Source organism: Panthera onca, chromosome C1, assembly GCF_046562875.1.
Source record: "Panthera onca isolate mPanOnc1 chromosome C1, mPanOnc1 haplotype 2, whole genome shotgun sequence".
Taxonomy (NCBI): domain Eukaryota; kingdom Metazoa; phylum Chordata; class Mammalia; order Carnivora; family Felidae; genus Panthera; species Panthera onca.
The window spans coordinates 121,591,319-121,615,569 of NC_138346.1; the positions used below are offsets into that span (position 1 = coordinate 121,591,319).

General features: G+C 44.4%; 2 protein-coding genes and 1 non-coding gene across 4 annotated transcripts in view; all 3 read right to left on the reverse strand.

Annotated features, from left to right (window-relative positions):
• TTF2 (transcription termination factor 2) overlaps positions 1–3,762 on the reverse strand; it is a 41,101-nt gene extending 37,339 nt beyond the window's left edge. The window contains exons 1-3 of one of the 2 annotated variants that reach the window (XM_060625574.2): positions 3,682–3,762; positions 3,495–3,597; positions 823–909 (exon numbers count right to left, since the gene is read on the reverse strand). In XM_060625574.2, coding sequence (XP_060481557.2) covers positions 823–909; positions 3,495–3,597; positions 3,682–3,709 — 218 coding nt within the window. In that variant the 5' untranslated portion in view covers positions 3,710–3,762. Of the gene's footprint in view, positions 1–822; positions 910–3,494; positions 3,598–3,681 lie in introns of those variants that run through there. The other variant, XM_060625575.2, reaches the window with a different exon arrangement.
• A 7,320-nt stretch (positions 3,763–11,082) lies between these two features.
• On the reverse strand, positions 11,083–11,185 carry LOC132674016 (U6 spliceosomal RNA). The gene has a single exon (XR_009608343.1). It is a non-coding gene; the product is annotated as a U6 spliceosomal RNA (small nuclear RNA).
• Positions 11,186–21,742: 10,557 nt separating this feature from the next.
• CD101 (CD101 molecule) overlaps positions 21,743–24,251 on the reverse strand; it is a 36,752-nt gene continuing 34,243 nt past the window's right edge. Inside the window, exon 9 of the mRNA XM_060625576.3 lies at positions 21,743–23,496. Within this exon, the coding sequence (XP_060481559.2) occupies positions 23,267–23,496 (230 nt within the window). The 3' untranslated portion in view covers positions 21,743–23,266. The remainder of the gene's footprint in view (positions 23,497–24,251) is intronic.

A 24,251-nucleotide genomic window follows, 5' to 3' on the forward strand; every position in this document is an offset into this window, starting at 1 on the left:
ATAAACATTAAAAAAAAAAAAAAAAAAAAAAAAAAAAGAAAAGAAAAACAGCAGTACAGGCAATATTCAGATATGTAAAAATTGTGAAGATGGAACTTAAATGCCAATGTTGGGTGTGGTGGGGGGGGGGGGGGATCGATCTAGAATACATAAATTCTGAACTGCACAGAATATCATATAAAGACCATCACAGCTGGCCCCTGCCTTCCTGGCCAGACTTACCTTCTGAAATCTCTACTCGAACACATGCTAAACTATTACCAAACCAAATGCTTGCAATTCCTGATTACTTCCTAACTCTGTATGCTAATGCAGGGTTATCGATCTGTTAAATATGACCCCTTTCCTGCCCCTAGTGAATTTCTACTTTTTTTTCAATACTCATGACCAATATCACCTGCCACCTATATAGACTTCCCTGCTCTACATCTGAGTTTTCATAAAAAGAAAAAAAAGAAGGGAAACTAACATTTATTGAGTGCTTAACACACTTGACACATTTTGCAACATTACTTTCATTCTATTACTAGGACGGAAAAGTTGACAAGTTACCGCAAGTTAGTGACTGTTGGCAGGCTGATGTTACCAGCTACTTAACAGCTAGAGAGGGAGGAAGGCAGAGCAGTTGATTCTGAAACTAACCAGATTCTCAGACTGACCAGGTGCTCAGCAGTGACAGTGACAGCTCAGAAGGCATTCAATACATAGAGAAATTCTGTTTGTTAAAAATGATTTCTAAAGAATAGTCCATCCTAGGAAAACACACCTGGCTGTAAATCCGGCGAAGAAACAAAAACTTAGATGTTCATTTTGGACACTTACCTGTATTCTTCCTTGCCCGGCGGTAGCAGCAAACCCTGAAGTGCTACCACACAGTCCTCATGCAATAAACAATGAGAAACAGGAATGCTAGAGGGGGAGGAAAAAAGGAAATTTTGTTTTAGGGGACATCAGAAATTAACATTCTAAAATTGTCCTAACTATGGATTTCATTATTACTTTTTTTAAATGTTTATTTATTTTTGAGAGAGAGAGAGCATGTGAGTGGAGAAGGGGCAGAGAGAGAGGGAGACACAGAATCTGAAGCAGGCTCCAGGCTCCGAGCTGTCAGCACAGAGCCTGACATGGAGCTTGAACTCACAAACTGCATGATCACGACCTGAGCCACAGTCAGACGCTTAACTGATTGAGCCACCCAGGCGCCCCCTAACTACAGGTTTTAAAGTAGGAGTGCACCTATGACCTCCACAGGGTTTGTAGATGCCATACATTTTTACATCTATGTGCCATCCTCTGGGGAAAGGCTCACTCAGCAGCTTTCATTTCTTTCCCCACTTCCCCAAAGACAGGACAACAATAAATACATCTTTTTCCTGATGACTCAAAAGCTTAAAACCATACTGTTGTGCGACCTCTACATTGTGAGAGCCCCCCCCACCCCCCGCACCCCGCCCCAGAAACGAGTGAATATCAAAGACTAGCTGTGAACTTCTTCCATCATCCCTTTGTCTGTTACAACCTCTTTGCTGTCCCTCAGTGTTGTTCACATGCCTGCTCTAGAAACATGCTCCACTAACCTGCTTCATGCCTGGCATAAGTTTTTAACTCTTCTCTTACAACTTCTTATGAGAGAATGTATATATAACATTTGAGGATAAACAATTTTGAGTGTAGACCTAAAATATACTCTCATAGGGCCTGTGGCACTTGTTTCTTCCTTTGTTTTGCTTATATTCTAGTTCCCCAGACATACTCCAAAGAGATCAAGTTTATCAAATAACTGTCATTACATTGTACTGCTTTGATAGCAGTGCATCTGTATAAATGGCAGTCTACAGAAGGGCTTCTTTTTTTTTTTTTTTTTTTTTTTTTAAGACGTTATTTCTAAGTAATCTCTACACCCAGCGTGAAGCTTGAACTCAAATCCGGAAACAAAGATTCTCCCGCTCCACCAACTCAGCCAGCCAGGTGCCCCAAGAGTATATTTCTTTTAACATAAAACTGAATCTTACGCTACCATTAATGCTTACTTCCTACAAATCTGAATGTGCTTCCATGTTGCATGAAACTTGAGCTAGGTCTAGAACCTAAGAAACTCAGTAAAGAAATTATAAATAAATAGTAAATCACAATGATATGTTGTTGATAGTATACGCGGCTTGTCCGCCCCCGCCCCTTCTTTTTTTTTTTTTTTTAAATGTTTACTTGAGAGTTCGCAAGCCAGGGAGAGGCGGAGAGGGAAAGAGAGAACCCCGCAATGTCAGCACTGAGCCCAACGAGGGACTCCATCCCACGAACCGTGAGATCATGACCTGAGTGGAAATCAAGAGTTGGACACTCAACCTATTAAGCCACACAGGCGCCCCTGGCCTGTCCCTTCTATCTTAAGATTTGACACTTTTTCTCAAGATCATTTCGTATGTAACCAAACTGGATCCCAGTAATTTCTTTCAAATAAAAAGACAACTTATTAGGGAGCCAAGAAAGTATTTTGTCTAAAAGTGTATTTGTCAAATCTGAAAAAGTATACCAATTCCTTCATTTAGTTTCAAAGCCCAACAAAGACACAAATCGTCTAAATCATGTAAGGGAAAACACAGGTTAATACACACATTGAAAAATACTTCATTTTCTAGTATGGATACCCACTTTGTGTCTTATTTCAGAAGGAGAAAATTTATTTTTCTCTACCAAGTTCCCTAGACATCAGGAAAAACGTTTAATGTGATAGTTTAAAAATTCGCATAGGCTGTGGACACTTGGTACTGTGTCAAAACATTAACACTTTATGAGAACAGTATTAACTTTTTGCTTCTACCAGAGTGCTGGTAGTATGTATGCGATGAACCATGGGAATCTACCCCAAAAAACTAAGAGCACACTCTACACGCTGTATGTTAGCCAGTGTGACAATAAATTATATTTAAAAAATAACTACCAGAGTGCTGAATTAGATACTTGATTTTTTTTTCCAGCGTCAATCCCTAAAGTAACCTGTTTCTTTGGATTGTCAATCTCACCCCCTTAAACGCACAGAATCCTATTTTAAAAGGGAGCTGATAATCTGACCACCAGAGTGTTTTAACCTCAAACATTTAAAAACAAGTTCGGCCTAAAAGTAGTGCGAAACAGGGACCAATTATTTTCTACTATGTCTGCATGTCCTCACTTAGCAGGGAGAAGCAATGTCCGAGCAGAAGGCCTGACAAGCGCACAGAAACCCAGAGCTGGAAAGGACCAGAAGGTTCCAGATGTAGCTGACCCTCCATCTTACAGGAGGGGGAAACAGAGGCCCAGAGGGTGAGTAAGCTGCCTAGGGCCCAACAGCAAGCAGGTACAGAGCGTCTCCCCAATACCCCACGCTGCCCGGGGATTATCAACTACTTAAAGGGCCCTGGCTGCACACACCAGGGTCCCCACCTCTCCTAGTGCCTGTGGCGCCGGGCAGAGGGAAGCTGGCGGTGACAGGCAGTCGTGCCCAGCTCGAGACTTACTCGGCTGCCAGCACTAAGCTGCAAGAGTTCGCCGGGCACACATAGAAGCTCTTTCCTTTGTTGGGACCATCGCGGACGCCAGTCTTGAGAAAGCAGACGGTTCCTGAGGAGAGAAGGTTGATAACGATTATGCCACGCTAGACTGACAGACTCCCGGAGGAGCCCCTAAAAGATGCGGGCCCCTTACCGTGCTCCGAGCACCTAAGCGCTTCCATGACCGCTCCAGTCTCCAATTCCAGCGAGCCGGGCCCCAACGCCTGCTTCCGCCTTTTACTCCGCCCTCCTCTCTCAGGAGCCAATCAGTACCCCGCTTCTGCAGCCTCAACCCCCATAATTCACCGCGCGTGGCCTTCACCCGCCGCCTTCGCGGGAACTCGGCGTTTGAACGGTGGGGCGTGGCTGCAGCTGGCGCGGCTCTTCCAGGTGGGGGTTTCCGCGTTAGGAAGCTTCGATTGGCTGTTGCCGGGAGGGGCAAGGGCAAGGCTGAGGCCCGGGCGACTCCAGTTTATAGGTGAGACCTAGAGGCGGTCCTAGAGGGAACGTACGTTGCAGCTGCAGAGGGGAGCTCTGCAAGGAAGGCTCCCTTCTCCCGGAGGCCGACGGCGCCTGGAGCTTGGCGGTCGTCTCCGAGCCGGGGCCTGGCGCTCGGTCCCTGGGGAGGGTAGGCCCGGAGAAGCTGCCACCGCGGGAGGAGCCTGTGAACCCCTCCAGGGCTGGGGCGAAGTGGGGTGCGGGCTACTACTGGGCGCGTCGTGGGGGACGCAGGCGCGAAGACTTCTGCAACACCCCCCAGTGATCCTTTAAGTGTGCGTGGAGCTTTAGACTTCGCAGGGTGCTCACACGTAGACGTGTCTCTTGACTTGACGGCCTGGTGAGACGGGCATTATACGGAAGGTCCCGAGGTTCCCAGAAGTTTGACTCACCCAAGGTCACAGAATTAGTGAGTGGGTGATCCACCGACAGGTGCCCAGGGGGCTGCCCAGCTACATCCTGTTGTGTACTGAATGTTCTCTAGGGCCTCTTGGTGCAGGAGCCCTGAGTTGTAAGAGTCCAAGTGGAAACAACAGGAGAGAAATAGATTACCTTTGGTGTACTCTGTGTATTTTGTATCGTCAGACTTTTTCTATTAGTATGCTTTTGCAATGTTAAAAAAATATTGAGAGGTGCCTGGGTGGTTCAGTTGGGAAGCCTCCTGACTCTTGATATTGGCTCAGATCACTATCTCATGGTTGGTGAGATGGAGCTCCGCCTGCGGTCCCTACCCCCCGCCCGTCATTAGCGCAGAACCTACTTGGAATTGTTTCCCTCTCCCGCTGCCCCTCCCCTACTTGCGCACGCGCGTGCGCTCTCTCTCTCTGTCTCAAAACAAACTTTTAAAAAATCGAGAATGAAGTTAAGTAAAAGAAAGGGAACTGTATTTGAAATGGTAATCAGAACTATTAGTGAGCAGAAAGGGAGGAATTGAAATCAAGAGAAGTATTGCAGTAGAGATGGATTCATATTACAGCTATTGAGGACCATATGCCGAGACATGTGGTGTGGCACATGCAACTGTTCTTATGGGACAGTTGGACAGAAACTCTGTAATGTCTAGGAAATCTAGGGTATATGATAAATGTAAATGTGGGGGGAGGGCAGAAGCTTCACAGGAAGGGAGACGGACCTGAGGTATCATTTATTAATGAAACAAATACTTCTTAAATAGCTTTTTGTGTGCCCAGTGTGAACTAGGTGCTTGAGAAAAATAAAAGTCATTTTCACGCAAAGTTTGAAACAGTTTTTCTAACCACAAGGAGCTTAGTATATGAAGGAGACTGCATTAGCACATATTGAACGAACACTTAAATAATCAAGTAAAATGATATTCAATGTCAAGATGAGTGGAGTCAATAAACCGTGATTAATTTAATCATAGCCAAATTAAAGAAAAGGAGAATATTTCTTCCATAAATTTGGAATATGCCAGATCAAAATGTTTAAGCTCCAGACAGTTGATAACCATATTTATAAGAGTGAGAAAACAGATAAGGTTGTCCTTGGGTGAGAGGTGGCCATAATCCTGGCATAAACTGTAATGAATTCTACAATATATACTTTTCAAAATATATACATACATTAGTGCGTGTGTATTAACTTTTATGCTTAGTTTATACATTTACTTTATATTCTAATTAGCCTGCAGACCCTGGAGAGAACGTGCTTCATCAACTTCTATTTTGAGTAAAGTTGAGAGTTTTAGTTTGTTTTCCTCTAAAGCTAATTTATTCAAAAGGAATGCCTAAGCTAAGTTCTAGGGCTAGGTGGCTTATTTTTATTTTATTTTATTTTATTTTAGCTTAGTTTAGTTTATTTTTATGAGTATAATTTATTGTCAAATTGGCTTACATACAACACCCAGTGCTCATCCCAACAAGTGCCCTTCTCAATGCCCATCACCCACTTTCCCTCTCCCCCACCCCCCCCCCATCCACCCTCAGTTCTCTGTATTTAAGAGTTTCTTGTGGTTTGCTTCCCTCCCTCTTTGTAACTATTTTTTCCCCCTTTCCTTCCCCCCTGGTCTTCTGTTAAGTTTCTCAAGATCCACATATGAGTGAAAATATATAATATCTGTCTTTCTCTGAGTGACTTATTTCACTTAGCATAATACTCTCCAGTTCCATCCACGTTGCTGCAAATGGAAGAATTTCATCCTTTCTCATTGCCAAGTAGTATTCCATTGTATATATAAACCACATCTTCTTTATCCATTTGCCAGTTGGTGGGCATTTAGGCTCTTTCCATAATTTGGCTATTGTTGAAAGTGCTGCCATAAACAATGGGGTACACTTGCCCCTATGCATCAGCACTCCTGTATCCTTTAGATAAATTCTTAGTAGTGCTATTGCTGGGTCATAGGGTAGTTCTATTTTTAATTTTTTTGAGGAACCTCCACACTTTTTAGGAGTGGCAGCACCAGTTTGCATTCCCACCAGCAGTGAAAGAGGGTTCCTGTTTCTCCACATCCTTGCCAGCATCTTTTGTTAATTTTAGCCACCCTGACCTGTGTGAGGTGGTATCTCAGTGTGGCTTTGATTTGTATTTCCCTGATGATGAGTGACATTGAGCATCTTTTCATGTGTCTGTTGGCCACATGGATGTTTTCTTTGGAAAAATGTCTATTCACGTCTTCTGTAGGGCTTGATGATTTAAACTCACACGTTAATGATCCAGTAAATTCTTTCCCTATAGGGCTGGTCAGATGCAAAATGTATGATGGAATTGTTCTAAAATCAAATTGTGGTAATGACTGCGTAACTGTATACGTTTACCAAGGCTCGGACAACTATATATTAGGGAATTCTACGGTATCTAAGTTATCCCTCAATAAAGCTGTTTAAAAGCAAACAAAAAACTTAATTTATAAGCGATGCCAAAACATCCGCCTGGCAAATAAAAGCTAGGATCATCTCGACATTTTGACATCCTAGGGAAATATAATGGGTGATGGAGTTAAATAGTAGAAACTCTTAAGTTTCGGATGGTGTGGATCCTTAGGCAGACTGGTTTGCTGGCCTATGCCATAACATCCCTTTGATGCAAACACTTATTTGAATTCTTGGGAAAATGAAAGAATTCTCTTTTCTCTGGTCACCATTGTGCCAGCTGGCATGTGTTAAACCTGTCAGTCACCTGTAAGATACTGGCAGAGAGAGGATCAGCTAGACCAGTCATCTCTTGACATCCTTGCCACTGTCTGTATTTTTTTTTTTTTAAATAATCGGTGATTCTAAGTTATTTGTAAAATTCCAGCTTCTGTGCAGACTTTGGCTTCACTCATCTTAATAATTAAATTGTTGGGGCGCCTGAGTGGCTCAGCCGGTTGGGTGACCGACTTTGGCTCAGGTCATGGTCTCATGGTTCATGATTTCAAGCCCCACATCAGGCTCTGGTCTGAGAGCACAGAGCCTGCTTGGGATTCTCTCTCTCCCCCTCTCTCTGCCCCTCCCCTGCTCATGTGTTCTCTCGCTTGCGTGCTCTCTCTCTCTCTCTCTCAAAAGTAAATAAACATTAAAATTTAAAAAAAAATAATAATTAAATTGTTCAAATGTGTTTTTCGAGTCGGCTGATAATTCTAAGAAACGTAGTTTGTTTTCTGAACTTGTATCTTTCTGGGTTTTTGCTTATTTCTTTGGGGTGGGGTGGGGAGAGGTAACTACTTTAAAACGTCAGATAAAGGATTTGTGCCCGTGAAGCACGTGGTCACGGGAGGAAACCCTCACTGTCACTGCAGAAGGGTGTTCGGAGATCAGTGATTTTACATGCATTTTCACACTTGGTTCTGACACCTACCTTGGCAGTGGGTGTTCTTTTATCCCCATTTTAAAGAGTAGGACACCAACGTTCAGGGTAGTTAGGAACTTACCCCAAGGTCATGCTCCTAACCACTGTCTTACAGAGCCTGTGCTTGAACTTTGGGACCAGATAGGGCCAGTAGATTACTCTTGTTCTGGCTCAAAGTCACAAAGTTGACACCAGGCAGATCAGGGGCTGGAAGCGATTTTTTGAGATTCCCAGTCCAATTCTTGCCACTACCGTATTTTTATGAGGTATAGATTATTCAGTGATTCATTCAGGGATTTAACCTACGCATAGCCAAGCGTTCAGATATTTGTGATATGCCGACAGGGCTTGACAAATTCAAGATTAAAAAAGCAAAGCAAGTTGTGCCATCTTATAAATGACCACGAGGTGGCAGCCTACGAACATAAAAACCAAACACAAGTCCCTCCTGCTGTTTCATTTTTTTTGTTTGTTTAAGGATATGTAATGGTAATTCAATTTCCTCTCATTTTGTGCCTTTCAAATATATGACCATTTTAACCTTATCCTTTGACATAAGCACAGTCAGAATGATACTGTGCTAAAGATAAATATGGTTTATCATTTAAAAAGCCAAGAGAGGGGCGCCTGGGTGGCTCAGTCGGTTAGGCGTCCGACTTCGGCTCAGGTCACGATCTCGCGGTCCGTGAGTTCGAGCCCCGCGTCAGGCTCTGGGCTGATGTCTCAGAGCCTGGAGCCTGCTTCCGATTCTGTGTCTTCCTCTCTCTCTGCCCCTCCCCCGTTCGTGCTCTGTCTCTCTCTGTCCCAAAAATAAATAAACGTTAAAAAAAAAAAAATTAAAAAATAAAAAAAATAAAAAGCCAAGAGACCTGGGGTGCCTGGGTGGCTCAGTTGGTTAAGCATCCGACTTTGGCTCAGGTCATGATCTCACGGTTCATGAGTTTGAGGCCCATGTCAGTCTCTGTGCTGACAGCTCAGAGCCTGGAGCCTGCTTCAGATTCTGTGTCTCCCTCTCTGCCCCTCCCCTGCTTGTTCCCTTTCTCTCTCTCTCTCTCTCTGTCTCTCAGAAATAAATAAAACATTAAAAAAATTTTTTTTAGAAAAGCCAAAAGACCTTAGAAATTCTTTTGTTGCACCAATATTCTTTATTAGGGTCCAAATTTCACTGCTCTTAAAATATTGTCCCCAAACTGGTTCAAAGCATGCTCTCCTTCATCTACTTCCTTGTTGTGGTTTTTTGGTAAATGTACAATTCAGTACTTTTTTTAGTAAACCTATAGAGTTGTGCAGCCATGGCCACAATCCAGTTTTAGAACATTTCTGTTACCACCGCCCCCCAAATTTCCCTTGAACCTGTGTATAGCAATCCTCACTTACACCCCCAGCCTCAAGCAACAACCGATGTGCTTTCTGTCCATAAATTTCGTCTTTCTGGACATTTCATGTAAATGGAATATGCAACATGTAACAAATTGCTGTCTTCTGTTCAGTAGCCTAATGCTTTTGAGTTGCCTCCATGTTGTAGCATGTATCCATATTTCATTCTTTTTATTGCCAAAGAGTATCCTATTGTATTCATTCATCCGTTGATAAACATTTGGGTGGTTTTCCCTTTGGGGTTATTAAGAACAGTGTTGTCATGAACACTAACAAGCCTCTGTGTGGACAAAGTTTTCATTCCTCTCAGGTACATACCTGTGAGTGGAATTTCTGGTTGTGTATTAAGTTTATGTTTAAGTCTTTAAGAAATGGCCCAACTGTTTCCCAAAGTGGCTATGCTATCTTATTTTCTTATGGGCAGTGTATAAAGGTCCCAACTTCTGCACATCCTCACCAACACTTGTTACTGTCTGCCTTTTTTATGATACTGGTTCTCGTTGTGGTGAAGTGGTGTCTCCTCTGTGTTTTAATTTGCATTTCCTGATGACTCAACAGTTGAGCTCCTTTGCATGTGGTTGCTAACCATCATCTTCCGCTTTTTCAATGGTTTTGCAAGGCTTTTTCTTTTAAAGATCTGTATGGAACTTAAACTAAAACCTAAGTAAAAATGACATCAATTGTTATAAATCCAAGGACATCAAAGAAATAGTTCTGGTTTGTGATCATGGTAAGTAACACAGTTGTATATACTTTTTTTTTTTAATGTTTATTTATTTTTGAGAGAGACAGAACACAAGCAGGAAGGGGCAGAGAAAGAGGGAGACACAGAATCCCAAGCAGGCTCCAGGCTCCGAGCTGTCAGCGCAGAGCCCGACACGGGGCTTGAACCCACAAACTGTGAGAGGACGACCTGAGCCAAAGTCGGTCGCCCAACCGACTGAGCCACCCAGGCGCCCCAGCACAATTGTATATACACTATGATCATGGTCATGTGAAAAATACTTTTTAACTACAACAGACTGTTAACTTTTAAGAGTACATATCGTGTGGTTCCATTCCTATGGCTCTGAGAGGCTGGGTTGGGAGATGGGTCAGATTTTTATTTTTATTTTCTACAACTCTCATGTGTTACTCTTATTATTTAAAAAAAAAAAAAAAATCCCTGGGTGGGTCAGTGGGTTGGTTGAGCGTCCAACTTCAGTTCAGGTCATGATCTCACAGTTCGTGAGTTCGAGCCCCATATCGGGCTCTGTGCTGACAGCTCGGAGCCTGGAACCTGCTTCAGATTCTGTCTCCCTCTCTCTCTCTACCCCTTCCTCTCTCTCTCTCTCTCTCTCTTTCTCTCTCTCAAGAATCAATAAACGTTAAAGGAAAAAAAAAAGAACTCATCCACCTTTTAAAAACATGAATTGGATTCTGTTGTTCTTTGCTTAAAAATGCTTCTGTGGCTTTCCATCGAATTTAGAAAAAAGCTGAAACCCTCATCCTGGCTCATGGGGGCCCCATGTGACTTTGGCCCTGTCCACTTCTCTCTCTCCCCTTCTGCCATTCTCCTCCTCACCTTCTGCCTTCCAGCTGTCCTGACCTGCGCTCTTTGCCTCCCCGTGCCAGGCTTTGTCTTACCTTAAGGCCATTGTTCGGTTGTTCTTTTCTCTTTTCTTTTCTTTTTTCCCCTTTCCTTTCCTTTCCTTTCTTTTCCCACACTCAAAGAAGATTAATGTTAATATGCCAATCAGGGATAATTTTTCCATAAGCAAGATTGCCTGGCCTTATATTCCATATTTGGACAGAGCTAGACAGTTAACCAGTGGCCATAGCCCATGCTGAAGGGGAAAGGGTTTGATAACCCTCTGCCCATGCTCCCGTGTGGCTGGTTCTGAGTGGAACCAAAAATATGGAACACCTTGAGAATTTGTCATCCTTGCACAGGCGCTGTGCTAATCCTCTGCGTATCGTTGCAATTTTAGTATACGTGCTGCTGAAGCAAGCACTATGTTGTACTTTCGGCCTGACACGTTTCTTTAGATCTTCTTTTTTTTTTAACTTTTTTTCTTTTTAATGTTTATTCATTTTTAAGAGAGAAAGAGAGAACACGTGCGCACGAGTTGGGGAGGGGCAGAGAGAGAGGGAGACATAGAATCTGAAGCAGGCTCCAGGCTCTGAGCTGTCAGAACAGAGCCTGATGTGGGGCTCGAACTCATGAACCGTGAGATCATGACCTGAGCCGAAGTCGGACGCTTAACCGACTGAGCCACCCAGGCGCCCTTTCCCTAGTTCTTTAAAAGCCTGGCCCCTAGGTCTTCAGGTCTCATCTGAAGTATCACCTCAGTGAGACTTTCCATGACTACTTAATCTAAAGAGGTCCTTCCTTGCTACTCCCTGCCTCCGCTCCCTGTTTGCTTTCTGCATAACATTTAGTTTGCATGGTCTGTTTATTTGTTGATTGTGTCCTCCGCATAGATTACATATGTAGGTGCCAAGAGAGACCACTTCTGTTTTGCTCACCATGCTGCGTAGATACTCAGTAAATATCTACTAAGTGAAATGAACTAAACCGTAGAGCGGAAGGGACTAAAGTCACCAAGTGTGCCTGCCCAATCCCCTCCACTTCATCCCTAATGGATTCAGCATGAGGACTTCAAGTGACAGCAAATTCTCTGTTAGGGTATCTCAAATTGCCAGTTAATTCTAATGTCTGTTGAGGAGAAATACGTCTTTCTGTCTGAAACTTCCACTTATTTGTAATCTGGAGTGACACATAATACACTTAATTCTTTTCAGTGTCACTTTCAAATATTTGAATATGGCTGTCTCATCCTCCCCACATCCTCAGCCTGCTCCACCGGCTGTGATCATTTCCCTCCCCTCCGGAACCCCTCACCAGCACTTTTCCATGAACGTTTGCTTAATCTGATGCCTCTCAAACAGAATTCGGCATGAAGAATCCTGTGGGATAATTATCTCCTTTATTTGGGATACGACCATATATACATGCAATATAAGGCAACACAAAATTTCTCTCTGCTTTCTAACAAATATGTCACACTAGTTATTCACATCAAGTGTGCAATCAACCAGAACCACTGCTTTCGTTTTTCATGCATGAACTCGCGTCTCCCCTACCTGGTGCACCTAATTGCTTAAATTTAAACTCTGGATTCCAGCTTTCATCCTGCTAGTTTGGATCCATCTTTCTCACCTGTCTAGATCTCTTTGAATCTTGTTCCTGTCAGCTGACCTATTAGTGCTACCTCCTGACTGTGTGTGTCAGCCGACCACTTGACAAGCCCGCTCCCCTGGATTCCATCTGAGTTGCCATGAGAAATGCTAAACCGGGCAGAGCACTTGGGTATCATGTGCCCAAGGCACATGGGCCGGCCGCAGCTTCATGATTTGGGTATGGTTATTCGGTCAGGCACAGAGTCCCTGAAATGAAACGTTGCCCTTTCTTGCCTTGATGCCTCCCTGCAGCTCGTGCATACTCTGTCCCTGTCCCGATTTACCAGTCCACACAGCAGAGTAGATGAGAAAGTGAGGTTAATCTGGGTGATTTTTTTTCTTGGTGAGCAGCACAGGAAGCGGCCCAGAAGCTGCAGGGGGATGTGGTTCCTTGGGACAAGAGGCCCCTGTCTCACACCAGACTAATGATTCACTCAGTGACAGTCACACAGTCCCCTGTCTTTGCCTGACACCCGTCTGTCACTTCTCACTTCTTATCTAATCCTCCACCTCCCTCCGGGTCTCTCCGGCTTCACCTGCATCGGGATGAAGGCGGGCCGGTGCGAGTTGAGGGATTTGCTCCAGCCGGACAATGAGAAGAAGGAGAGTTCATAACTCTTTTGAGGGAGAGCCGAGGCGGCCTTCCTGGGTAGCCCAGAGCATCCCCTTCAAAAGATGGAGCTCTTCTGAGCTCTTCACTTCCCCTTTAGAGCTTCCCCGCTTTCCTGGACGACTTCCACTTTCACTCGAAGCAGAAGTCTTCCATAGAGCAGACACAGCCTCCCCTCTGCAGTAGCCCGGGGGGCCCAGTGAGGCCTGGCCCCAGTACCGTAGAGCTTAGCGCCCCTCCTGCCATCCGGAAGTTTCTTCCGGGAAGCAGGCAGCCTCCTTCTTTCTCCCAGTCCGTGGGTTCCTTCAGAACCTACTGGTGCCTGGTGCTGCGGATGGGACCGACCCACCTAAGCCCCAGAGAAGAGCTTGGGTGGGGTTCTTCTTTCTGTGGGACCTTGGCTTTTATTTCTGCTTTCTCACTTTTATGCTAATTGCCTCATTCTTCCCTCCCCTTCCTCTTTCTCTCTTCCTGCTCCCGCTACCCCTCCTGCCAACCCTCAGGGTCTTCGTCTTCAGTCCCGGAGCTGGGAGACAGCATTAAGGACTGGCTGTGCAGGAGGACTCACCCGGGTTCTTTGCCTGCCTGCCCGGAGCTCTGCGTGCACGTCGAAGTCGTCCCTCTCCATCCTCACACTTTTCTCGAGGTGACATAATTCCTGCCACTTTCGTCGTTGCCTACGTCTGACAGAATAGCTGGAGCAGGGCTAAGTGGTAGGTGGGGACATTCTGTTCGCATGAGTGATTTTGTTTTTAAGCCGTACACCCTACCCAAGAGTGTGCACGTACAATAAAACATACCAGATAACTTACCGCATCTGAAGCATGTTAACAGGCATGAAGAACACAGGTATGGAGCAAAGCACCGTCCAGTGCATTAATTACACTGTCAATTTCTTCTATGGACTGAACTGTGTCTCCCCGAATTCATATGATGAAGCTCAGTTTCCCAGTGTGATGGTATGTGGGGGTGGGGCCCCTGGGAGATAATTAGGTTTAGGTAAGGTCTTGAGGCTGAGGCCCTCATGAAGGGATTAGTGCCCTTATTAGAGATACCAGAGAGACTCTTCTGTGTGTGTGTATTTCTCTCTCTCTCTCTCTTCTCTCTCTCTGTCACATGAGGACATAGAAGTTGGCAGTCTACAAGCTGGGAAGCGGGTGCTTGCCAGTTGGCTGGCATCTTGATCTGGGACTTTTAGTCTCCAGAACCGTGAGAAACTAAAGTTCTGTTGTGTAAGCCACCCAGTCTATGGCATTTTGTTACGGCAGCTCGAGCTGACTAAAACAAATTCCCAAGCTAAGTATTTGCTATCTACCATAACATTTGTTTTCCAGATGTGCCATTTGCACTCAAATCTGCATGCAAATTGAATTAGCTAATTAATACAGGTATACACTACCTCAGGATAGGAGTCTCCAGTGACTCCCTTCCCCATTAATTCCCATATATTTATATATCTTCACTTGGAACTCCTGGATTAAACTCCCTTGTCTCTTCATTTAACTGTAAAGCACTCAGACAATTTTGTCCGAATGTTCCTCTGTCCACATTTGCCTTGATATCCTCTTTCCTGAAACTTCATACTTATCCTTCCCAAAATTAGGCTCATGGGCGGTGGACCCAAACAATGATCCCATTTTGTAGCAAAGCCCATGCTTGGACCACATGTCTATACCCTGTTCTTTCCACAATCATGTTAAGAATTTAGAAGGCGAAATGCAGGTATCTGGTTTCCTTTTCCAGAGCAGAGACGATTAAAATGTCCAGCCTGTCGATGATGCCCAACACTTATGAGTTCTGTCTCCTTTACGCGCCTGTCTCATTTAGCCCTCACAACAGACTCTGTGGAGTAGTGGGGATCCCCTCCCTGAAGGGACGAGGGCAGTGAGACAAAGAAAGATTAACTGGCAAAGATGATGGCCAGCGAAGGATGTCAGGGTTTCCCCGCAGGCAGTCTGAATCCAGAGGTCACCTTCCTGACTACTAAGAAACCCAGATGTATTCGTTGGGTGTCCCACCAAAAAGGAGCAAGAGGTCAAAGTGGAGAGCCCTAAGAGGGAGTATTTGGCAGCCTCAATTTTATCTTGCTGCAGCTTTCTTCTCACGGGGGCTCACGTGTTGGCTCTTCCTTTTGTGTGAAAGGATTACTAAATATCATAGTTGCCACTTAGCTTTCTATTGCCAGGTTGGGACGGCTCCTGGTTTACTGCTTCTGAGTGACCCAAACTGAATACTACCCTGAATACCTTCCCTCGATGAAGAAAAGTTTTGAGCAAGGAATTTGGACTGGAAACTTAGACTTTAGAATTTAGTACATGTACATTCGGACCTGACATTAGGTCCTAATACTGATCGGGTTTTTTCGCACAGCATCCCGATTTGTCAGTTCTGGGACTAGGAGGTATTTGGCCCACGTGTAGGAGTAAAGGCCATCCTGACATCAGCACCATTTTACTGGGGGGGGGGAGGGTCATATCTTGGGTATTGAGAACAGAAGATCCTCGAACAATTCTTAGCCACCAGCAGGGTGGTACCAATAGCTGCCGTGAGATTATTAAACAGTACGAAGATTCCCTACAGACAGACTCAAGAACTGGTAGCATTTGCCTTCAGTCATGGGAGACCATAACAAAAACACGCTCTCATGTGTTTATTTGGGCAGCATCCTGTGGTAGCACAGAGTAGCCATGCAATCAACACGCATGGGATTGAATGGACATCTGTGGGAACCAGGGCAAAGAGTGCAAAGGGGTCCCCTGTCCCCTGTCTAAATTTAGTCTCCCCTTTTTAGAGCAAACCGGATCCTAACATGTGACAAAGCAAACATCTGGCATTAGTTTTTCTGTCCCAATGGTGCTCCTGTTCTACCTTGTGTGTGCAGCTCTTTGCTCAGAATGAGATGGTGGCATCTTTATAAGTAGAGGAAGCACAGTGTGATAGAAAGGGTGTTGCTTTTGGAGTTCATGCATCTGGGCTCAAGGGCCAGCTCTTTTTGATACTTAAAGCATGATACTTAACTGCTTTCTCCTGGTTTATGGTTAGATCTCAGCTTCACAAGTTTGTTGTAAAGCTCTGGTGCTCCTAACCCATGATGGTGGCTCAACATAGTGAACATCAGCTCCCTTCTCCTTTCCTCCTAGAGGGAATGGATGATATCACTTATTTCTGCATTCCTAACTCCCAGCATATGTCTTGGCACACGCAGAATATCTGGAAATGTTTGTGGAACAAATAAAATCTTTTTTCCCACTGTATTAAAATCGTTCCCTCTGTGTTGGTCATCTAGTTGGTTCTCAAACACTTAAAAAATTTTTTTTGTGGGGCGCCTGGGTGGCTCAGTCAGTTAAGCTTCTGACTCTGGCCCAGGTCATGATCTCGTGGTTCATGAGTTCGAGCCCTGTGTTGGGCTCTGTGCTGACAGCTCGGAGCCTGGAGCCTGCTTCAGATTCTATGTCTCATTCTCTCTCTGCCCTCCCTGCCCCACCCCCCCAGCCAACTTGTGCTGTCTCTCTCTGTCTCTCAAAAATGAATAAACGTTAAAAAAAATTTAACTTAGGTGTAAGTTATTTACATGCAGTTATTTCAGTTATATACTACTATATTTATATATTTATTAAGTTAAATATTAGATTATTTACATAAATTGCTAGGTCTTAAGAAAGCTTAGTAAATTTTTACGTAGGTATACATACACCCATGAAACCATCACCTAGATAAAGGTAAAAAACATTTCAGTTGCCCCAGAAGGTTCTTCCTGCTACTTCCCAGTCAATACTTCCCCTGCCAGAGGAAGTGATTATGGTGACTTCTGTCCTCATAGATTCGTTTTTCCGGTTCTTGGATTTCAAATAAATGAATCTTATAGTGCATACCCTTTTGTGCCTGGCTTATTTCACTCAAAAAATGCTGTAATATTCATCCATGCCATCACATATACAGTAGTTTGTTCATTTTTATTATGTGTAGTATTCCACAATATATATAAACTATGTGTCCGTTCACCTACTGATGGACAGTGGGGTTGTTCCTAGTTTTTAGCAATGATGGATAAAGCTGTATTTTTGTTTATGTCTTTTGGTGGATAGAGCTGTTCCTTTCTCTCGGGTAAACGCCAGGAGTGGAGTTGCTAGGTCATAGGGCAGGTACATGTTTATCAAAAACTACCAAACTATTTTACAAAATAGTTGAACACACTTACACTGCCACCAGCACCGTATTAAGTTCTGGTAACTTTAAATTCTTACCTGCGTTTGATATTTGGTATTGTCTTTAACATTTTAATCATCCAGGTATCTCGTGGTTGTTTTAATTTGTAGATTTCTGATGAGTGATGATGTTGAGCGTCTTTTCAGATGCTGTGGCCACGGGGCTGCACTATTCAGATCTCACTTCAAGGGAACCTTTTGCAGGGAACATAGCTGACTGACAGCTTCCAGCAGCTAGATCATCATATCTGTCACGATGCTCACACTGAGGCCACATTTTCCCAGGAAATTTGCTGCTTCCAGTCAAAGACTAAGCAGGGCAGAGATACTAGACTTAGACCATTTCTGCCCAGTGGAGCCCTTCTCCAATAGCCAATCTTTGTTTAAGAGACTCCCATCAGCTTGGCCCAGATTACCTCAAAACTGCAGTGTCTAAAGTTCTTCCTACATCATCCGCCTTCCTTCCCTGATCCTTTTATAGATGTGAAACCTGCACCACAGTCCAGGGCTCTCCCCACTTTCTCCTGCCCCACCCCGCTTTTCCTTCATAGGCATTTCCCTCAGTAGACCCCTTGCATGTCTAATCCCATCTTGGCATGTGCTTCATGAAGCCTGAACTGACCGACGTGATTATTGACCGTTGATAATTCCCTTTTGTAAAACCCCTGTACAAGTCTTTTGTCTATTTTTAAGTTGAGCTTCATGCTCCTCCTTTTTAAAAAAAATTTATTTATGGGAGCGCCCGGGTGGCTCAGTCGATTAAGCATCTGACTTCGGCTCAGGTCATGATCTTGTGGCTTGTGGGTTGGAGCCTTGCGTCAGGCTCTGTGCTGACAGCTCAGAGCCTGGAGCCTGCTTCGGATTCTGTGTCTCCCTCTCTCTCTGCACCTCTCTGCTAACGTTCTGTCTCTCTGTCTCTCAAAAATAAACATTTAAACATTTTTAAAAAATTTATTTATAGGAGTTCTGTATATATTCTGGATATAAATTCTTTGTTAGATATGATTTGTGAATATTTTCCCTCCATCCATGGCTTGTGTATAATCACTTAATGATATCTTTGATGAATATTTTATTTTAGCGGTACCCAGTTTATTTTTTTCCTTTGTAGTATAAAATGTGAGGTAGGCGTCAAGGTTCTTTTTTTTTTTTTCATATGAATATCCGATGGCATCAGCAGCTAGAAGAAACATGATTTCCCCACTGCAGTAGCACCTATAATGGAAATTAGGTGAATCTACATATGTATGTATATTTCTGGACTCCATTCTGTTCCATTGATTTCCTTGTTTATACTTGCACCTATAATATGCAGTTTTTAAATATATATACCATCACACTTTATTTTTAAAGTAATCTCCATGCCCAACATGGGGCTCAAACTCCTGGCCTTGAGATCAAGAGTCACATGCTCCATGGACCGAGCCAGCCAGATGCTCCTACAACACACTGTTGTAATTATTATAGTTTTATAGAATGTCCTGGAACTTGAGCTCATAATTCCTCCAACTTTTTCTTCTTAAATATTGTCTAGATTATTTATATTTTCATTTATTAGAATGAGCTCATCGATTTCTAAAATTGCCTGGGATTGGGATTAGGATTCCATTAAACCAGGGTTTCTTATCCTCAACGCTATTGAAATTTTGGGCTTTGCTGTGGGGAAAGGAGTCTGTCCTGTGCATTGCAGGAGATTTAGCAGCAACCCTGGCCGCTGCCCACTAAGTGCCGGTAGTAACCCCTCCCCCCACCCCAGGTGGTGCCACACAGGTCAAGGGGCGCCTGGGTGGCTCAGTGGGTTAAGCATCTGACTTAGGCTCAGACCATGATCTCATGGTTTGTGAGTTGGAGCTCCACGTTGGGCTCTGTGCTGACAGCTCTGAGCCTGGAACTGCTTCACGTTCTAGGTCTCCTGCTCTCTCTGCCTGCCCCCCACCCCTGCTCACGCACTGCCTCTCTCTGTCTCTCTCAAAAGTAAATAACATTAAAAAGATTATTTAAAAAAATGTGTCTGTAAATTGCCAAATGTCCTTTGGCAAGCACAACTGCCCTGCCCTCTCTCCCCGATTGATAACCACTGCATCAAATCTATGGAGCGATCTGGAGAAAATTGGCATCTTAACAGTATTGAGACTCTCCATCCACAAAAATGGATTATCTCTCCATTTAAAACTGAAGCACACACTTTCAACACCCTGTGCCATTGTGACCTTAAAGGCATAACGAATTCAGGTTTTCATTTACTGGTTATTTATGACATATGAACTTATACCTCCTCGCCAAAACCATCTCAGCAAATGGTTTAATGTGATAATTATTCTTCTAGTCAAAATATCTCTATTTGGAAGTCAGAGCTGATCCAAAAGGAGCCTTGGATTTAAATATGACATAGTAGAAACTCCAAATGTCTAACAAGTAAATAAAACAAAAAAGCAAGCATCAAAAAGATAAGGTAAGGGTGTAGGTTCAAGCCCCACATTGGTTGTACAGATTACTTAAAAATAAAGTCTTTAGGGGTGCCTGGGTGGCTCAGTTGGTTAAGCGTCAGACTTCAGCTCAGGTCATGATCTCACAGTTTGTGGGTTTGAGCCCCACATCAGGCTCTGTGCTGACAGCTAGAGCCTGGAGCCTGCTTCAGGTTCTGTGTCCCTCTCTGTCTCTCCCCCACGATGCTTGCTCTCTCTCTCTCTCTCTGTCTAAAATAAACATACATACATACATACATACATAAAATCTTTAAAAACACAAAAGATAAGGTAAATGGAAAGCCAATTAAGTGAAAGGATACTACTCTCTCATCTCTACACTTATCAATAGAAAATTAATATTTATTAACCAGAAGAAGAATCTCATAACATGTCATTGTCTTTAACAAATATACATTAGCTACCTCTTTGAGCTTGCTGTAAGACTTGAAACTTTCTGACAGTTTGGTTCAGTCCACAAACCTCATAAAGCTGTTTTTATCCCTGTTACACAAATTAGAGGACAGTGGAGGTGGTGTCCTGAGGCTAGTGGTGTCATTTTGTCCTGGTACTGCCCCAGCCCTCACCCAACCCCTACCCATCATCTATGCTGCTCCTTTTTCAATTCTCCTGAAGGAAGCTGCCCCTTCCCTGCTAAATAACATTCAATGGCTCACCACTGTCCACCAAATAAAGGCCAAGTTCTTGTGCACGTTCAAGATCTTGTTTCCTATACATCTCAATAGACTATAAAGAACAAAAACAGCCTATTCATGCCTTTGTCACCTCCTTGTCGTCTCACCCCACACAGAGTAGGAATACCTCCTGAGTGATGCATTTTCCATCTCCAGTAGGAGTATGGCAGAGGATTCGAACTTCACAACTGTTTGGACTGGACACTGATCCAGAGGGCTTAGGATTATTCTTCAGTTAATCAGGTATATTACAGATACAGATACAACAGGTCAAATAAAATTTCCCAGGAGCACAGGGCATGGCGGAGACAGAACACTAGCCACTAAAAAAGAGCAGGGTTGGAAAACTTTTCTTGTAAAGCGTCAGATAGTAAACATTCTAGGCATTGCGGGTCATATAGCCCCCCTGGCAGTGACTCACCACTGCCGTTTTATTGTGACAGAGGCCAGAGGTAATATGTAGGCAAACGGGAGTGGCTGTATTCGCACAAATCGTATTTTAAAAAACAGGTGGTGGGCAGCATTTGGCCTGTGGGCCATAGGTGGCCAACTCCTGAGACAGAGGGTTGTTCTGTTACCAAAGAGGGTTTGAAACACAAGATGCTGACGGGAAAACCAGGTGCTGACATAGAACGGAAAAGTTGAAATCAATGAACAAAAGTACAATTCTGTACTAAGTTTTAGACAGGAAAATGGAACAAGTACATAATTGGAAAAAGAAGAGGTTTCATGTAAAATGTCTCCTGAGTTAGGTGAAAAATTTTATTCAGTTCAAGAAAAGAGAAAAGATGACTTTGGGGCTTGGTTGCCTGAAAATTCCCCATGGGCCAAATGGAGCCGTGTGGCTTCTCTGGACATCTAACGTGCTGTATGAAAGTAGAGCATCCAGAAGATGCAAGGTGACGACCCCAGGGGATGGGGCGGGTCACCACTAGATCCCTCACCCCCATCTCTGCCAGACATTAGGAGGTGCTCACTGGGAAATAATCGTTCCCGTGCTCAGCGCCGGGTGGTGCGGTTGGACATTTGAGTGTCTGCTCTGTGCAATGTCTGAGCCGGATTCAAACATGAAAAAGTGCTGAGCTCCAAGCTTCTGAAAGGCGGGGCCCAGCTGAGGACAGAGGAAGAGAGATAAGGGGAAAGAGTAGCCCAGGCAGGGGACAGTACTAGAGTCTGCTGGGATTATCTGACGGGGCTCAATTCTGTTCTTTCTCTTCAAAATACCAATTAAACTCCAGGTTTCTGCCGGGGGCGGGGGGTGGGCAGGGGGCATCACACTTTCTAAGGAGTCATAACCTTAGCTTTGTTTTCTGAAAAATATGCCACCCTACCTGAGAGACAAGAGACAGATGTGTTGACACATTTAAGGAAACACTTGTAGTATTTCAAATGAGCCGATAAAGGGAGAGAAACGTAAGGAACCCATAGGCTACAGTGGGAGTTCTCAGAGCCCCGGTAATCCTCTGGCAAGGGAACTAATTATGTTTGCAGAAGACGTGTGTGCTTGATAAAATAATTAAAAATAAATTGCTCTCCTTGGACATGCAAATCGCCAAGTGTTAAAGCAACCCCATTGGTCACATAGATAATAAATAGATGCGTTTTCTCAAGTTTGTTAGGTAGCACTGATTGATTTCCAATTCTGGCTCCGATAGGGCCTGAGCAGCTTTTGAAACAAAGATGAGGAGACCTCAGGCCCAGTGGGAACAGTTATCATATCCTGGGGCCAGTTGTTAAAAGCTGTAAGCCATGACACTCCCCAACCCCAGCCCTCCTGACCTTTCCTGGCTGAGAACTGGGGACTCTGAGGAACCAGACTTGACCCAGTGATCCCCCTGGGCTCCCAGCCCCTGCTGGAGAAGGAGGGGACAGGGGCCCTGTTACTCCTCCTCCCCCAAAGAACTATCACAACACTCTGTGCTACTACCCAGTGCTGTCAGGTCAAAGAAAATAAGGCATTGGCTAAAAGCCAGGACCCAGATGGATCTTTTGGTGTGGGGAGGAAGAGGAGATATGAGGCCTTGGGGTTGACTGTCGTTAAAAAAAAAAAAAAAAAAAAAAAAAAAGGTTTTCCTAATGGCCTAATAGTCTTATAGAGAAAAGAAGAAAAGGAGATGAGAGGTGAGGTGAGGAGAAAGAAAGAAAGACGAAAGAAAGAAAGAAAGAAAGAAAGAAAGAAAACAAAGCGAGGAAGGGAAGGAGGGAGGAAGAAAGAGGAAGCAGAAACTCAGACTACAAAATGCTTTATAATTTCTTCAAAGAACCCATCAATATTAATTAGGTAACGTCTACGCAGAGATTGTCCTTGAGTAGCATTTACAGATGGGATGGGGGCAAGACAGGATTTCTGCATTGAAGGAAGTCACATCCACATTGGGAAGTAGATCTGATGTCAATGAAGGGCATATTCCCAATTCCTTTTTGCCTTGCTGACATCAGGCCCCTTCCCACACCTCTTATTTGGGGGCAAAAGATTACCTAGAGCCAGTGTGACTGGACCACTCGGAATGCTTTCCTGGGAATCAGTGACATAGGGAGGAGAAAGCAGAGGGCAGCCTCACCCTGGGCTTCGCCATAGGATCGCAACTAATACCCAAGAGGTTGTGTGAGGGAGGTTCTCTCCTTACAGAAGGGGACCCTGAACCTCTGTGAGGTGCGGCAAATGAAACACAGGGTAAATCATCTAGCTCCTGGGAGAAGGCAAGGGGTAGATGACTTAACACACAAAGAAATCACATACACATTCCCTCTGATTCCTAGGTAACTTGCCCAAGGACACACACACCAAGAAGGACACAATCAGGATTCATTCACACCAATGCTCAGTCCAATTCCAGAGCCCACACTTTTCCATAGGGCTGCAGACGGCTCTCGGGATTCAATGGTCTTCCTCTTCCCTCCAGGTGGTTACCCAGTCTCCAGCCCGTTTCAAATCCACCCAGAGAGTCTTTTCTTTCAGCGCGTTTGGCTTCAGTGCCCGCAACCTCCTGGCTTTGTGGTACAAGCAGACGAGGGAAATGAGCAGAAGGATAAACAGAATGCAGGGGCAGGTGAATAGGAAATAGAGTAAAGGTGTTGATGAGCAGATCCTGGAGGGAAATGTGGGCTCTGCAATGAAAAGAACAATAAAGAAGATAATTAGTCTCCAGCTTACCTGCACTAATCAATGATAAACACTTGGGGGATTTATTGTTACAGGGAAATATATGTAAAAATAGTGGGGCCAAGTAGTGGTGGGCCCTTTAAATCGTATGTGGGCAGAGGAGTCCAGAATAGGGCTCTTCCAGCCTAGCTGCCCTCACCCAGCATGTCCCAACCACTGGGCGGGGGGTTCCAATGACCTACTTAAAACCAACAGCCGCGAAGAAAAATAAAACAAAAAAAGAAAACCTCTCCTTTAATCTTCTATCCTCAGAAAAGATATCTATAATTCAACCCTCGTTCTCAGCTCTGTTGCTGGTCCTGAATTTTTAACTGAGTTATTCCCACGGCTGCTGCTTAAGTGTGCGTACTCACATGGGCACGCACGCGGCACACACACGTGCACGTGTGCACACTCACACAGTGCGCTGTTTTTACACAACAGCAACTACAGTGAGAAGCTCGGTCCGGACTCTCCTGTTGGGATCCCCCCACCCAGGCACCCTCCGTTTGGCTCCCCTCCTGTGTTGCCCTCACTGTTGCCTCCATCACGCACGCTCTCTGCATCCTAAACCTCTGGGTCCTCCTGACCCAGCTCAGACAACACTTCCTCTCCTGGGTCCTCTACCTGCCTCGGGCACAGTCCTCTCCAATGCTCCTCTCACATACCCCCTGGTATAGACCACTTTTGTTCCTCCTTATCCATCTCCTTCATTCCACCA